Below are 15116 nucleotides of genomic sequence, written 5' to 3' on the forward strand. Positions count from 1 at the left end.
ATAAGATCTTTAACTCCCTATTTTTCTGTTCCACCTACCAAAACCTCGAGGCATTCGTTGTGTCCAGCCCATTTCCATTTGAATAAAACGTTTAATAACGTCTTCTACAGTTGAGTCGGCGAGTCTTTACCCGTGCGTCATTAATACCTGGCGAGATAAAACACATACTTTTTATTTAGCATCATTGTCTTCCACGCATGAAATTAGTGACAAACCAGCTGCCGCATGTTATTAAGTAAGAACACATGTTATTTTTATGAACGATTTAGACTCAGTGCATTGAAAAGAGATAGGTACAAAGAAAGACGATTGGGGACGTCTTCACATATTTTAAGTACAATTTCTGACGTTTTGGTTTGTTTACTTTTGTAGCTGTCAGTTTGTTGAGTTTTTTGCTGTTATTCTGTCGAATTTTTGCATTTTGAAGTTTTTTATAGTATACAAACAGTTGTTTTCACAACAAATTTTATATTGGAGTTAGAAATTGTTTGATAAGTTTATGTTATTTTACGATAAATTTTGACAACGTACAAAGCTAACCTCATTGTTGACACAGTTGAATGCTTGTGTTTAAGGTTCCGCCAAAGTGAATAAAATAACAAAAAGAAAATATTTTATTGAATTTTTTTATAAATTGTTTATTTATTTATTAATCAATGACAATAAAATAATTTATTAAGCTGCTTCAAATGTACCTGTAATTATGCACCAAAATTTTAAAGCACAACTTAAATTTGACATTCTATTTATTTGATAACGTCAAATTTTATACTATAACCCGTGATCGGAATAATATCCACTTGCCGTTGTGTTTAGTAAATTTCCGACTTATTTCGTATGCTTTAAATGATGACGCACGTGTAAAGACTCGCGGACTCAACTGTACTTTTATTATCTCTCTAATTGATAAATTAGTTTGATGTTCCCAAAGTGAAATGCCCAACATCTTTCGTTCCATCGCTCTTTTGAGTTTTCCTCAACTCTTTCAAATTTGCTTTGGTTAATGTCCATGTCTGAGTTCCATATGTTAGGGCAGGAAAGATACGAGAATTAAATATTTTGAGGTATTTGATTTATTTTTCAGTATATAAGACAGCTTTCCAAAGGCAGGCGTCCCATTCTTACTTTTTTTTTTCTTTTCTTATTGGCTTTGAATCGCTTGGTCCATTCAGCCACGATAGATAATAAGTTACTGTTTGCTACAATATTCCAAATATAATAACATTCCACATATAATACTTATGCACGCACATACATACATATACTCCATCTAATATTCGCGGTGTGCAAGTACTTGAAAGGGAATTGAGAAACGATCGTGCGCGAATAGCGGAGAAATATTGCAACTTTCTTAAATAATTCATATTGTCAATTGAAATTGTCAAATTAACGTACATTTCATATCTACTGTCATTGAAGAAGAAAAATTATTTGTTGCTCCACAATATTGATATGATATGCAATTATTATATAAAGGTAAATTTAATTAATTGTATTTTGCTTGCAGTACTGCATTTTAATAACTAATTTTATTTACTACATACAATTGTTTACGTTTTAATAACATAACCTGAATCTTATTTTTCTTCTTATTGTTTTTTTGGACTATGGCCTTGACAATTATCCAGTAACCAGGACTAATATAATTGGCCAATATAATTAAAAGTGCGAATAAAGTTGCAGAGCGTAGAAATAGGTGTCGCTTTGCCGAACTTGCACGGTCCCAATACTTACCATTGCACGTCATCTGCGTCATAGCCCGTGACGTCACATGATACCAACACGAAATATTTAGGCGGTAGGTGTGTTCTTTTTTAGAATCATTTTGCCGAGTACACTGGAATTGCAGCCATTAGACATATTTTATTATATACACATAGAAATAATATTTGAAGATTTCTATTAATGTTAACCTTAAAGAAATACACAATAATATGTTTCATTTAATTTGTATAAATGGATTATAATTATAAAGCGTTTTTATGAAGCAAATTTGTTCGGAACACACTGTAATTGTAATCGAACGAAGGTGACATTTTGGCATAAATTGGTAACATTTTATTCTTTACTCTAAGTATTTGTTTTATTATATTTATTGTTTTTATTATTTACTTGAAGGTAAGACCATTCTTGTTTTCTATTTCTAATGTTTTTATTTATTTACATTGAATATTAATTTGTTTTGTTGTATAATCCACGTTTGCAGTAATTATGCGATCTATTTGATTTAAAATGGATTCAAGATTTTTTTATACTTTGGCAACTATGTCAACTTAGGTCTCTGACGTAGATAATAGGTTTGTTCTAGCAAACAGTCAAACTAGTCAGAAACCGTCAGCAAACAGTTGGTCAGTGAGAGAACATAATACAGTCACCAGTACTATCCCCTCTACTCGCGCTGGTCGACTATTCGCTGATGATTTCAAACCGTTTGAAACTGATGCTAGAACAAACCTATTGACGTGCAACGGTAAGTATATTAGACGGACTGTAGCTAGATACTTGAATAAATAAAAATCAAAAAATTCAAAAAAGGAAGTGCAAACGTAACCCATTCTTACTCTTCTACTTATTTTCATCTTTGTTTTTGACATGAGTTTTGTTTTGGTGAGGTTCATTTTAAGTCCTTTTTAACTTTGCCGTCTGCATCGCAATACGGCTATTCAAACTACCTTTCATGCTTGTGGTAGTCCACTTCCAAACCGATCCAGAATTCATTTCCTCTGCGCCTTGAGCTGGTACTGATGATCGCTACTGCCCTCTTTCAGGGAGGGATAGGTAGTAGGTTAGATTTTGGAAGGATAAAGGGATGGGGCATGGATTCACCCAGTAAGGAATTGAGCATGACTCGCGTAGGCAGGGTCGCTTTTCTGAAGTAGATCTATCTACGGGGATCGTAGAAAAGTGTCTAACCGCTACCACCAAATATTCGCACACCTATACGCAAAAGTTCATGGGTTGAATAGCGGTTATTTATTAAAAATACTTTATTTTAAAATTGTTTTTTTTTATTTTAGAAAGGACCAATAGAACTCACATACAGAATATACGAAAACACGTCTAAAAAATTAAAATTGGACGTCCAAGAACACCAAGAGCAACAAGAAACAAATCTAGCCAACAATAACAACAACAATATCAGTAATAACAACAATTGGAAGGAGGTACAGTTGAGGATAAGCGAGAATGGCGAGATGTCGATAACAGGCATTCAGGACGCAGCTCTAAGTCCCAGCCTGTTGGAAATTGTAAATACCGAACCAAAGTACAAAAGTGATGCGTCAGTGATTGAGTCCAAACCAGTTGGCAACCAGGTGCCATGCAAGAAGGAACTTCCCGGATTGAAGTTTATAGGAAAAGGTAAGTCTTTGTATTTCAGTTTTTAGAACACAAAATAATCAGTAAGATATTTACCTACACGTATGAAATACTGGTGGGTTTATTAGGTAAGCGTTAAATCCAATATAAGGCATTTTTAAAACATTTTTATATACTTGGCTTGGTCTTTTTCACTATATCAGGGAAATCTTGTAATCCATTATATAGTCCAAGTAATGAAGCTTAAAATATGACAAAACCTCGCAATTTTTACAGAATGGATAGATTTGCTTGAAAATTTGAGAATAAGTAGTGGATAGGCCAAGGATCAAAATCTATATGAGGCTGAAAGGCGCTTTTACCATGGGGGTGGTTGCCACCCCATGTCGGGGGTGGAAATTTTTTATTTTATTTTGACCGCAAAAGTTGGTAAAAACATTCATTCTAAGCAAAAAACGTTCTATACATTTTTTTGATAAAATTAATAGTTTTTGATTTATTCGCTATCGAAAGTCTTAGTTTTATAGCGAAAAAATCAATGTTTTTAATCAGTTTTCTGCTAATAACTCAAAAAGTGTTCGTTTTATCAAAAAAACTTTGCTTAACAAAAATGTACCTTTTGAAAAAATAAACAAAACCGTTTTTTTTTATTTTCCTTAAGACCAACAGTAATCAAGCTATACTTTATTATATGTTAGCTCTTCTTCGTCAAATGCTAAATATTGTAGTTTCAAAGTGAAAAGGCGGGAAAACTATGCATTTTTCCAGAATAACTTGTTCAAACTAATTTAAAAGTATTTAAAAATATCTATCTCCTGAAATAAAAAAGTAGTCTCTAGCTCAAAAATTCAGTGATTTATAATAAAAAGAATGTCAGAACCTATTTTTTCAGCGAAAAAGTGATCGGAAACTTCCCCTACTCACCACCCGAATTAAAATTGGTCATTGACCTTATTTGGTTTTCTTTATTTAAGTATTATTAATAGTTTCGAGAGGTTTGACCGGCTTATAATAATTATTTAAAAAAAATGGAGTTAAAAGCGAATAACGAATTTTTGTAGTTTGGTAAAAAATGCCCTTTTCTTCATAATAGAAAGATCAGCATCAGAGATACGAAAAAATATTTACATATAATACTGTAGGTTATTTATGTCTGGTTGCACCAACAGATCTTAAGCTTCAGCTTAGCTAAGCTCTACTTATATATAGGGCCTCCTTGAGTATCACTTACGTTGCACCATAATTTTAGATTCTTATCTTATTATCAATTATATCTATTATTATATTATGGTATTCTTATTGTAATATATTATAATTATATTATATTAATTCTTATGATATTCTCGACTTAAGCTTAAGATCTGTTGGTGCAACCGGGCATTAATTCCCAAGAACATGGTTTAAAAAAAATTTTTATACGGTAAAAATTGAGTGAGCTATTGATAATTAAAAATTTATAATAACATGCAAAAACCACCTTTACCAACCCTTTCAAAGTCACCTCTTTTTGCGACTAAGGATTTTCAAAGTATTTAATATTAATAGCCTTATAGATCTTATAAAAACCTACAAAATTGTTTTTTAACAAACTTTCTAGGATAAAAAAAGAATGTGTGTGTACTTTGTACGCACGTAAGAAGATATTCTTCTATTATATAATAGGTAATTTAAACGAAGTATATATACTTAAAAGGTTATTTGTACTTATTTTATTTAAAAATCAAACTAACTTTCTTATCTACCACTTTCAAAAAAGAAGAATATCTTCAAAAATTATATAATAATATACTTACAATCATAAAATCTATAAAAAAAAATAAAAAAATAATAACTTGCTTGGGGCTCGAACCCACTTCACGTCTACCGCGCCGTACGAAAGTTGACGCCATTTCAAACTGCACCAAACTCTCGTATACGTCATGTGGGAATATACACAAACTAAACGTTTACACCATAAATTTATATGAATTTAATAAAATTATTAGTTTGATTTTTGTCGAAATAAAATACAACAAAATATAGAGTAAGAAAACGATCAAGTATATTCAAATGGGAAATAAGCCACAATTTTACCTAAAAATGGTTTTATTAACGTTTCGACGCCCAAGTCGGGTGTCGTTGTCAAAATACAAAATAATACTAAATAAACAAAAATGGTGTTGCTTAGTAAAAAATTCTTCTAATAATTTATTTAATCTGACTCATTTATATCGGCAATTCAGACACGTATTATACATTTTAAAGTAGACGACTTTAAAATGATATTGCCAATATTGATGAGTTGCGTTCCTGGGACGACTTTACTAAAAGATAGTTCATTCGATTACATGAAATCAATCCCAACTCAAGAATATCCGCCACAAAAAATCATAGCATGTGATCTGTCTTTAAAAAGACAACCAAATGCAACGGTGGCACTGAAATTCTCGCGTTAGAGATTCCATAGTAAATCACGAGGGAAAACCAGGAAAAACCTCTTGATACTATCCCGACATCGTAAGTATTTGGGTTTACATTTAGTTTATTCTCAAAAATAATACCAAATTCTGACTTAATATTTTAAATTTTAAATAATACTAAAATACTAAATATGTACTAACTCGATATGTTACTGATTTACTAATTGTGGTATTTTCTTTCTATTGACTTCCTCCTTTAATATGGGTAACCACATCCTACTGCATTCTACCGAGGAATTTGCGACACAATTGGTTTCATTTAGCATAATTAGAGCCGCTTCTTTGATTTTTCTCTTTTTACTATCTGCTTCTTTCAGGACTATACTTGAATCTCTCCACTGAACTCTATGTTCATTATCCCATGCGTGTTGACTAAATTATTGGCTCTAATTATGCTAAATGAAACCAATTGTGTCGCAAATTCCTCGGTAGAATGCAGTAGGATGTGGTTACCCATATTAAAGGAGGAAGTCAATAGAAAGAAAATACCACAATTAGTAAATCAGTAACATATCGAGTTAGTACATATTTAGTATTTTAGTATTATTTAAAATTTAAAATATTAAGTCAGAATTTGGTATTATTTTTGAGAATAAACTAAATGTAACCCCAAATACTTACGATGTCGGGATAGTATCACGAGGTTTTTCCTGGTTTTCCCTCGTGATTTACTATGGAATCTCTAACGCGAGAATTTCAGTGCCACCGTTGCATTTGGTTGTCTTTTTAAAGACAGATCACATGCTATGATTTTTTGTGGCGGATATTCTTGAGTTGGGATTGATTTCATGTAATCGAATGAACTATATTTTAGTAAAGTCGTCCCAGGAACGCAACTCATCAATATTGGCAATATCATTTTAAAGTCGTTTACTTTAAAATGTATAATACGTGTCTGAATTGCCGATATAAATGAGTCAGATTAAATAAATTATTAGAAGAATTTTTTACTAAGCAACACCATTTTTGTTTATTTAGTATTATTTTGTATTTTGACAACGACACCCGACTTGGGCGTCGAAACGTTAATAAAATTATTTTTAGGTAAAATTGTGGCTTATTTCCCATTTGAATATACTTGATTATAAAAATGCCACAAGAAAATAGCTTCAGAACAACATTAAGAAAACGATATATGAGATGAAGATTTGTTCGTAATCAGATTATGTAAATTGAAGCATTGCCTACTAATAGGTAACTACATTATTTTGTTTACATTTTCCAAATAGATAGGTATTGAAACTATTAGGTATTTCTAACTGAAACATTTAGAATTACGTACCTGCGGCTTTTCAAAACTATTTAAAAAGCCACTATAATTATAAATTTGATTTTATTTCTGTCCACACATCAATAAAAACTAATATTATACAATATTTTTGTTTACCGATAACCTCCATATTGAACAATTATTGACAGATCATTTCAAAATTTCAACACCCAATCAGAGCCCGTATAACCACTAATACCATACTGTCGGTGTGCGCATGCGCGGGGATCAATCAAATTTTACCCTCAATCGATTCGCCGCTAAAGAAGAATATCTTCAAAAATAAAAAAGCTACGCTTAAAAAATCAATATATTTTTTTGAAAAAAAAAAAAGGAGAAATCCAATTGGAAGCATAATAATGTAAGTTAGCGGTGTTTTTAGTCATTGGCCTTATTTATTCTTCTTTATTTATGCATTATTAATAGATTTCAGAAGTTAGACTGGCTTAGAATGATTATTTTTTTTTTAAACTGGAGATAAAAACGAATAACGAATTTTTGTAGTTTTGTAAAAACGCCATTTTCTTCAGAATAGAAAGATTAGCATCAGAGATACGAAAAAAATGTTTAAATATGAAATTGTAAGTTATTTAATTCTTGAGAAATTGGTTTGAAAAAATTTTTTCTACGACAAAAATTGAGTGAATCGTAAATGAGTATAATATCGAAAAACATTGATTTTTTCGATATAAAACTAAAACTTTCGATAGCGGATAAATCGAAAAACTATTAATTTTATCAAAAAAATGTATAGAACATTTTTTGCTTAAAATTAATGTTTTTATCAACTTTTGCAGTCAAAATATAATAAAAAATTTCCACCCCCGAGATGGGGTGGTAACCACCCCCATGGTAAAAGCGCCTTTCGGCATCATATAGATTTTGATCCTTGGACTATTCACTACTTATTGTCAAATTTTCAAGCAAATCGATCCATTCTGTAAAAATTGCGAGTTGAAAAGCGTTCCTGGACTAATAAACATTCTTCCAGATTACGTAGACACCTGAAATTATCAGAATAGCTCAGAACTCGATTAAAATGCAATATTTAACAGCTTTTGTATAGATGCATTGAGTTTTATTTTTTATATTAATCCATTTTAAATCTAAATAATGCAATGGCATTTAGATCGAACTTACTTATGTCAAATATTTATCTCAATATATTAAATCAAATAATGCTCTAATGGATAGGATACGTGCCTTTCACCCAGGTGGCTAGGGTTTGATTCCCGTCATGGGAAATCCTTTTTGTTTTTAAAATCGATATTTTGATTCGTTTTGATTATACTTTTTATATTGTGTCTTATAAATAATAAAAACGTGGCATTAGAAAAAGTTCTTTTTTTTTATAAAAGTGTAATTATTTATTTTTCTCTAGAAGAGAGTTAAAAAAGCACAAGTGCTACATCTAGTGCATTGGTGGGCAAACTTTTTTAACCCCTTAATGTACGCGCTCGACTCTGACACGAGCGTGCCTTACTGGCAATTTTGTACACGCTCGACTCTGACACGAGCAACCATTAGATTTTAATCTTTCAATTTTTAAAGCACTTGCGATGTTGATATTTGTATAAAAGCCTATAAATATCTAAATAGACGTAAAATCTTTTCTACATTTCTTCTTCTTCTTCTTTTACCTCTATACCTTTTTTTTTTCTATAAATCTATATCTATATCTTTTATTTATCTAATAACTTGCAGTGGGAACCATTGACAACTGATACATTGAATTTTGTTGAATTGTTAAAAATCTGTTTTTATTCGAAGCGTTAGTGTACTAAACAGTTAGTGTACTAAACAGCGGTACATAGCTACCTTTTTTTATTGCCCGGCCAGTGTTAAGTAAGACATTGTAAAATGAGATTTATTTTCTAATAACTTGCAGTCCGAACTGACAATACGAATTGAATTTTGTAGAATTTTCAGTACATATTTTGTTTTTATACAAATCGTTAGTGCATTTGAAGCAGTCTGAAGTGAATCGTGTTTTTTTTTATTCTTAGAACTATTTTATGCCTTATATGTAGAAATTTTAAATAGATTATTTGTACATCCCCAGGTTTAAGTAGATAGATTATTTGTTACCTCATCCCCAGGTAAAGTAAAGGTGCTACGACACTAAAAATCCTTTTTTTTTAAATTCAATTATACATAAAAGAACATTTTAACATTAAAACAATGCGATCATTTTTTGACCGAAACTTCAAAATTAATGTGTACATTAAGGGGCTAATGGGGGGCCACAAAATAACAAAATTTTGATTTAAAAAATAATTGTTTTTATTATACTTTTTATATTGTGACATATAAATAATAAAAACGTGGCATTATAAAAAGTTCTTTTTTTATAAAAGTGTAATTATTTATTTTTCTCTAGAAGAGAGTCAAAAAAGCACTAGTGTTACATCTACTGTAGTGGTTGGCAAACTTTTTTAATGGGGGGCCACAAAGTAACAAAATCTATAGGAGGGCCAGAATTATAGAAAAAATACATTTTATGTTAAAGCTATATGTATACTATCCATGTTGATGAACTCTTTGGTGGGCCGGATTAAATACTTTCGCGGGCCAGAGTTAGGCCCGCGGGCCGTACTTTGCCCATCACTGAATCTAGTGTATTAGATCATCATGGCATCTACACTCCTATCGGAGTGATTGCCGCCCTCTTTGGGCTCTTCCGATTCTTTTTTCGCGGGGAATCAGTCCGGATTAACATTTTGGTTTTATTTATTGGTTGTGTTACTTGGCGTCTTCTGCAGTAATATTTCTCCATTAGTTTCTGTTTTTGCTTAGAGTTATTCATTCTGTAACTCGCATCTTCTTGAGGTCCGCAATTATTTGGTTCTCCCATCTCGTTTTCGGTCTTCCTCGTGATCTGCCTGATACTGGTCTCCATTTACTGATTTTCTTGATAACTGCTTCTGAAGTTCTCCTTTCTATATGTCTCATCCATCTGAGTCTCTGTGTCTTGATAAATCTGACGATGTCTTCTCCTTTCAAAAGTCCTCTTTCTTCGTAGTTCATTAGTTTTCTAAATTCTTTATTACCTAAATTTAGTGGGCCTGCTAATCTGCAAATGATTTTTCTCTCTAGAATCCTCAATATTTCCTCATCTTTCTTTGTCACACACATTACTTCAGCACCATATGTGATTACTGGTCTAATTGCTGCTCTGTAAATTGTCAGTTTAGGATTCTGAGTAAGCTTCTTATCTTTGGGGAAGTTGTTGTATCTCCAGTATGTTCTGTTTCCATCAGGATTCTTTCGTTGATTACTATCCTTCTATCATTAGTTCTATTAACTGAGATCCCAAGATATTTAAAGTGTTCTACCTTTTCAAACTGCTATTCAATTCGTCAACATTTAACCTTGTCACATTAACTGTATTTTTGTTGAGCATATTAGGTATTTTGTTTTACCCATATACCTCAAATACCACAATTGTAGAAAGTGAGTCATGTTTTAATAACTTTTCATAGGCAAGTAAAATTAGACGTTTACCCTTTTTAAAAAAATATTTTTGTTGTCGGAAAATCGACAAAATAAGAAAATTTAATTACTATTTAATAAACAAATTAGTCGATTATTGCAGAATCTGTTTAATCGCTTAAAAATTGACAAAAACCTTCTTTGTCTGACTGTTTAGAATATACGTTCCGATAGAAGAGATCTCATTTTATATCAAATACATTTCAATAATAATTGGACTGGTCTATTTAAAACCTTTTTGACAAGATTGCAGTTCTAAGAATATTGAACGTTGCCAGCATATACAGGGTGCGCCAAACCTCTGGTCTTCTTTGATTACGGCTAAACTATGAGATATACAAAAAAATGTTTATAAAAAAACTAATGTGTATCAAAGAGGTCTATAATTTAAAATTATTTTCAATTATACAGGGTGAGTCAGAACGTCGGTATAAACCAAAGTTGTATTTTTTTAAATGGAACACCCTGTATATTAAATTATTTTTGAATATATTATTTAAAAATATGAAAAATTTGTATAAGGTCTTATAGGCCTAAAGTTAATAATTTTCGAAATATTTACATTTTTATTGAGAAAAATGGCAATATTTATAGGGTTGTGGATTATGTTTCTAAGGAAATAAAAATTTAGGTGATAGGTCAAAGTTTTTAAAATATAGTGTTATTTTTAAATAATTTAATATTTTTTACTTTTAGCCATAAAATATACAGTGTGATCACTATTTGCAAATACAAAATTTTCTCATTTTTTTTTAAATGGGACACCCTGTATATTAGTTTTGCGTTTTGTAGTAAATATTACAACCTTTCTTTTGGTATAAGGTTGTATGTAACTAGCATGTTTCGTTTTGTAGATATTTTAAAAAAACTATAGATTTTACGTGTTTGCGGATTTTTTATTTAAAATTTTTTTTGCAAAAAAAATAATTATAATCTGGTTTTAGAAACATACACTAAAATATAAAATATGAAAATAAAAACGTAATTAAAGATTAAAATAAATCGTATGCTAGTACAACTCAATTGAATTTAATAACTTTAAATTATTTTACAAAAAATATTTTACCATATTAATAATTGCATAAATTAGTTACTAAATTAAATAAACAACCAAATTTTAAATCAACCGTAGTAATTTTTCTACTACAGCAACTTTGCTGTACCAAATTATTTGTTAGTTAAATTGTATTTAGTTAAACTTTTAATTTACCTTTTAAATTTACTTACATACATCTTGAAAATATAAAAATTATTATAAAGTATGCTTTGAAACAAATGAATGTTAAATGTATCATCCAAATTATTTATTAATATAAATAGTATTTACTGGTGTCACAAAAACTGGTAATACTTTTGTAGTTGAAATTTTTGTAACAATTTTTTATATTTTAAATTTTAATTTTTTAACCGAAAAATTTTTGGATACGACATTTGTTTTGGGCGAAACCATTAGAAATTATTACCAGCTTTTGTGACACGAGTAGGTACATAGATACTATTTACTTCTTAATATACTTCCATAACGTTCATTTGTTTCAAAGCATACTTTATACGTTCTCAAGATGTAGGTAAATTAAAAAGTTATTAACTGATCTTACTCGTAAATACAATATAACTAACAATTAATTTGGTACAGGAAAGTTGCTGCGGTAGAAGAATTACTACGATTGATTTAAAATTTGGTTGTTTATTTAATTTAGTAACTAATTTATGTATTCGTTAATAAGGTAAAATATTTTTTGTAAAATAATTTAAAGTTATTAAATTCAATTGAATTGTACTAGCATACGATTTATTTTATTCTTTAATTACGTTTTTATTTTCATATTTTATATTTTAGTGTATGTTTCTAAAACCAGATTATAATTATTTTTTTTTGCAAAATAATTTTTAAATAAAAAATCCGCAAAAACGTAAAATCTATAGTTTTTTTAAAATATCTACAAAACGAAACATGCTAGGTACATACAACCATATACCAAAAGAAAGGTTGTAATATTTACTACCAAACGCAAAACTAATATACAGGGTGTCCCATTTAAAAAAATGAGAAAATTTTGTATTTGCAAATAGTGATCACACTGTATATTTTATGGCTAAAAGTAAAAAATATTAACTAGAAGGGAAGTTCCCTAGGTTGGCTGTATACCATATAGTTAAAAAACTCTAACAAGAAGTAAAACCACTTCTATGTAAATTGGTATATTTATTAAAACTTAAAATCCCAATGGATTGAATAAAATAAGTCCAATTCAGAACGTTTTCAGACCTATCGGTCCATCATCAGTGAATGTGCATACTTGCTAAATAGCCCCAGAACCAAACAGTGGTTGAATTTAAAATTCGATTTACATTATTTAAAAATAATATTCAACAGGCTAAACATCGGCGTTTAGCCTGTTGAATATTATTTTTAAATAATGTAAATCGAATTTTAAATTCAACCACTGTTTGGTTCTGGGGCTATTTAGCAAGTATGCACATTCACTGATGATGGACCGATAGGTCTGAAAACGTTCTGAATTGGACTTATTTTATTCAATCCATTGGGATTTTAAGTTTTAATAAATATACCAATTTACATAGAAGTGGTTTTACTTCTTGTTAGAGTTTTTTAAAAAATATTAAATTATTTAAAAATAACACTATATTTTAAAAACTTTGACCTATCACCTAAATTTTTATTTCCTTGGAAACATAATCCACAACCCTATAAATATTACCATTTTTCTCAATAAAAATGTAAATATTTTGAAAATTATTAACTTTAGGCCTATAAGACCTTATACAAATTTTTCATATTTTTAAATAATATATTCAAATATGATTTAATATACAGGGTGTTCCATTTAAAAAAATACAACTTTGGTTCATACCGACGTTCTGACTCACCCTGTATAATTGAAAATAATTTTAAATTATAGACCTCTTTGATACACATTAGTTTTGTTATAAACATTTTTTTGTATATCTCATAGTTCAGCCGTAATCAAAGAAGACCAGAGGTTTGGCGCACCCTGTATAATTTAACTGAACGTTATCTGCAAGGTCGTAGTTTATATCTTTCTCTAACCTTAGGCACTGTCCGAGATCGACAGTGTCGTCGCAGATTAAGGCGATGTAACTGGCAACAGCGGCAGCGTTCAAGGGTACGTGTGTTTCTGTAAGTCATTTCATGAGCGCGCTGAAAGGTATTTCATAAACCAGACAGCTGATTTTACGTTTTGCGAATTGTGAGTAATTTAGTGATAAATAATAATAATTAAAAACAGAATTATTTGTAGTGATATTAGTAAAAGGTGATTTTAAATTTACTGAACTGTGAGTGATTTAGTTTAATTAAATTTAAGTAGTGACAAATAATAATAAAAAACATAATTATTTGTAGTGTTAGTGGAAGGTGATTTTACCTTTACTGAACTGTGAGTAATTTAGTTTAATTCAATTTAAGTAGTGACAAATAATAATTAAAAACAGAATTATTTGTAGTGTTATTAAGTAGTGGCAGGTGATTTTACATTTACTAAACTGTGAGTAATTTAGTTTAATTCAATTTAGTGACAAATAAGAATTAAAACATAATTATTTGTAGTGTTATTAGTGGAAGGTGATTTTACATTTACTGAACTGTGAGTAATTTAGTTTAATTCAATTTAAGTAGTGACAAATAATAATTAAAAACAGAATTATTTGTAGTGTTATTAGTGGAAGGTGATTTTACATTTACTAAACTGTGAGTAGTTTAGTTTAATTAATTCAATTTAAGTAGTGACAAAAAATAAATATGTCTGACAGTAGTAGTAGTGAACCGTGTATTAAAAAGAAACGCCACAATTTAACACCTGAAGAAAAAGCTATGATCGGAAATGTATTTGAAGGACTTCGAGCCAGAGAACAAAATATGAATGTAAGCGATGTAGTTACATTATGTAGTATTTTAACAAAAGTTTCGGAAGCTAGTGTGTACAGTCATTAAAACAGTCGATAAAACAAACGATAGTAATACTTTGAAGGTTGAGACAAGAGGAAGGAAACAAATAAAATTGGATGATACGACGAAACAGGCCATTCGTCGTGCAGTACATGAATTTTATTTTAAAAACGAATTACCAACTATAAAAAAAATTGCTCTTTCCCTTCAATCTAATGAAAATATTCCAAAAATATCAAGACGTGTTTTGTTACGTACTTTACGTGAAATGGACTTTAGGTATTTAAAGAGAAAGAGGAATAGTACTCTTATTGAAAAAGAAGAAATCATTTTATGGCGCAGACGGTACCTGAAAAAAATTGCAGAATTTCTAAGAGATGGAAAAAAGATATACTATACATATGAAACATGGTTAAATGAAGGACATACAGTGACTAAAATTTGGCAGGATTTAAATGTGAAAAACAAACGACAAGCTTTCCTAGATGGCTTGTCGACAGGTTTAAAAGCCCCATCTGGAAAGGGAAAACGCCTTATTATTACCCATATTGGTAGCGACTCTGGATTTGTTGAAGGAGGTTTAAATGCATTTGTGTCTAAAAAAGCTATAGATTACCATGAGGAAATGGATGCAGATCATTATGAA

At 30.0% G+C, this 15116-nt stretch overlaps 1 protein-coding gene across 1 annotated transcript in view; it reads left to right on the forward strand.

The window, feature by feature from the left end:
* Positions 1 to 15116, forward strand: part of LOC126882283 (polycomb group protein Psc-like) — a 123513-nt gene that overhangs the window by 29271 nt on the left and 79126 nt on the right. Inside the window, exon 6 of the mRNA XM_050647144.1 lies at positions 3018 to 3360. Within this exon, the coding sequence (XP_050503101.1) occupies positions 3018 to 3360 (343 nt within the window). The remainder of the gene's footprint in view (positions 1 to 3017; positions 3361 to 15116) is intronic.

Source organism: Diabrotica virgifera, chromosome 3 (genome assembly GCF_917563875.1).
Source record: "Diabrotica virgifera virgifera chromosome 3, PGI_DIABVI_V3a".
NCBI classification, from domain to species: domain Eukaryota; kingdom Metazoa; phylum Arthropoda; class Insecta; order Coleoptera; family Chrysomelidae; genus Diabrotica; species Diabrotica virgifera.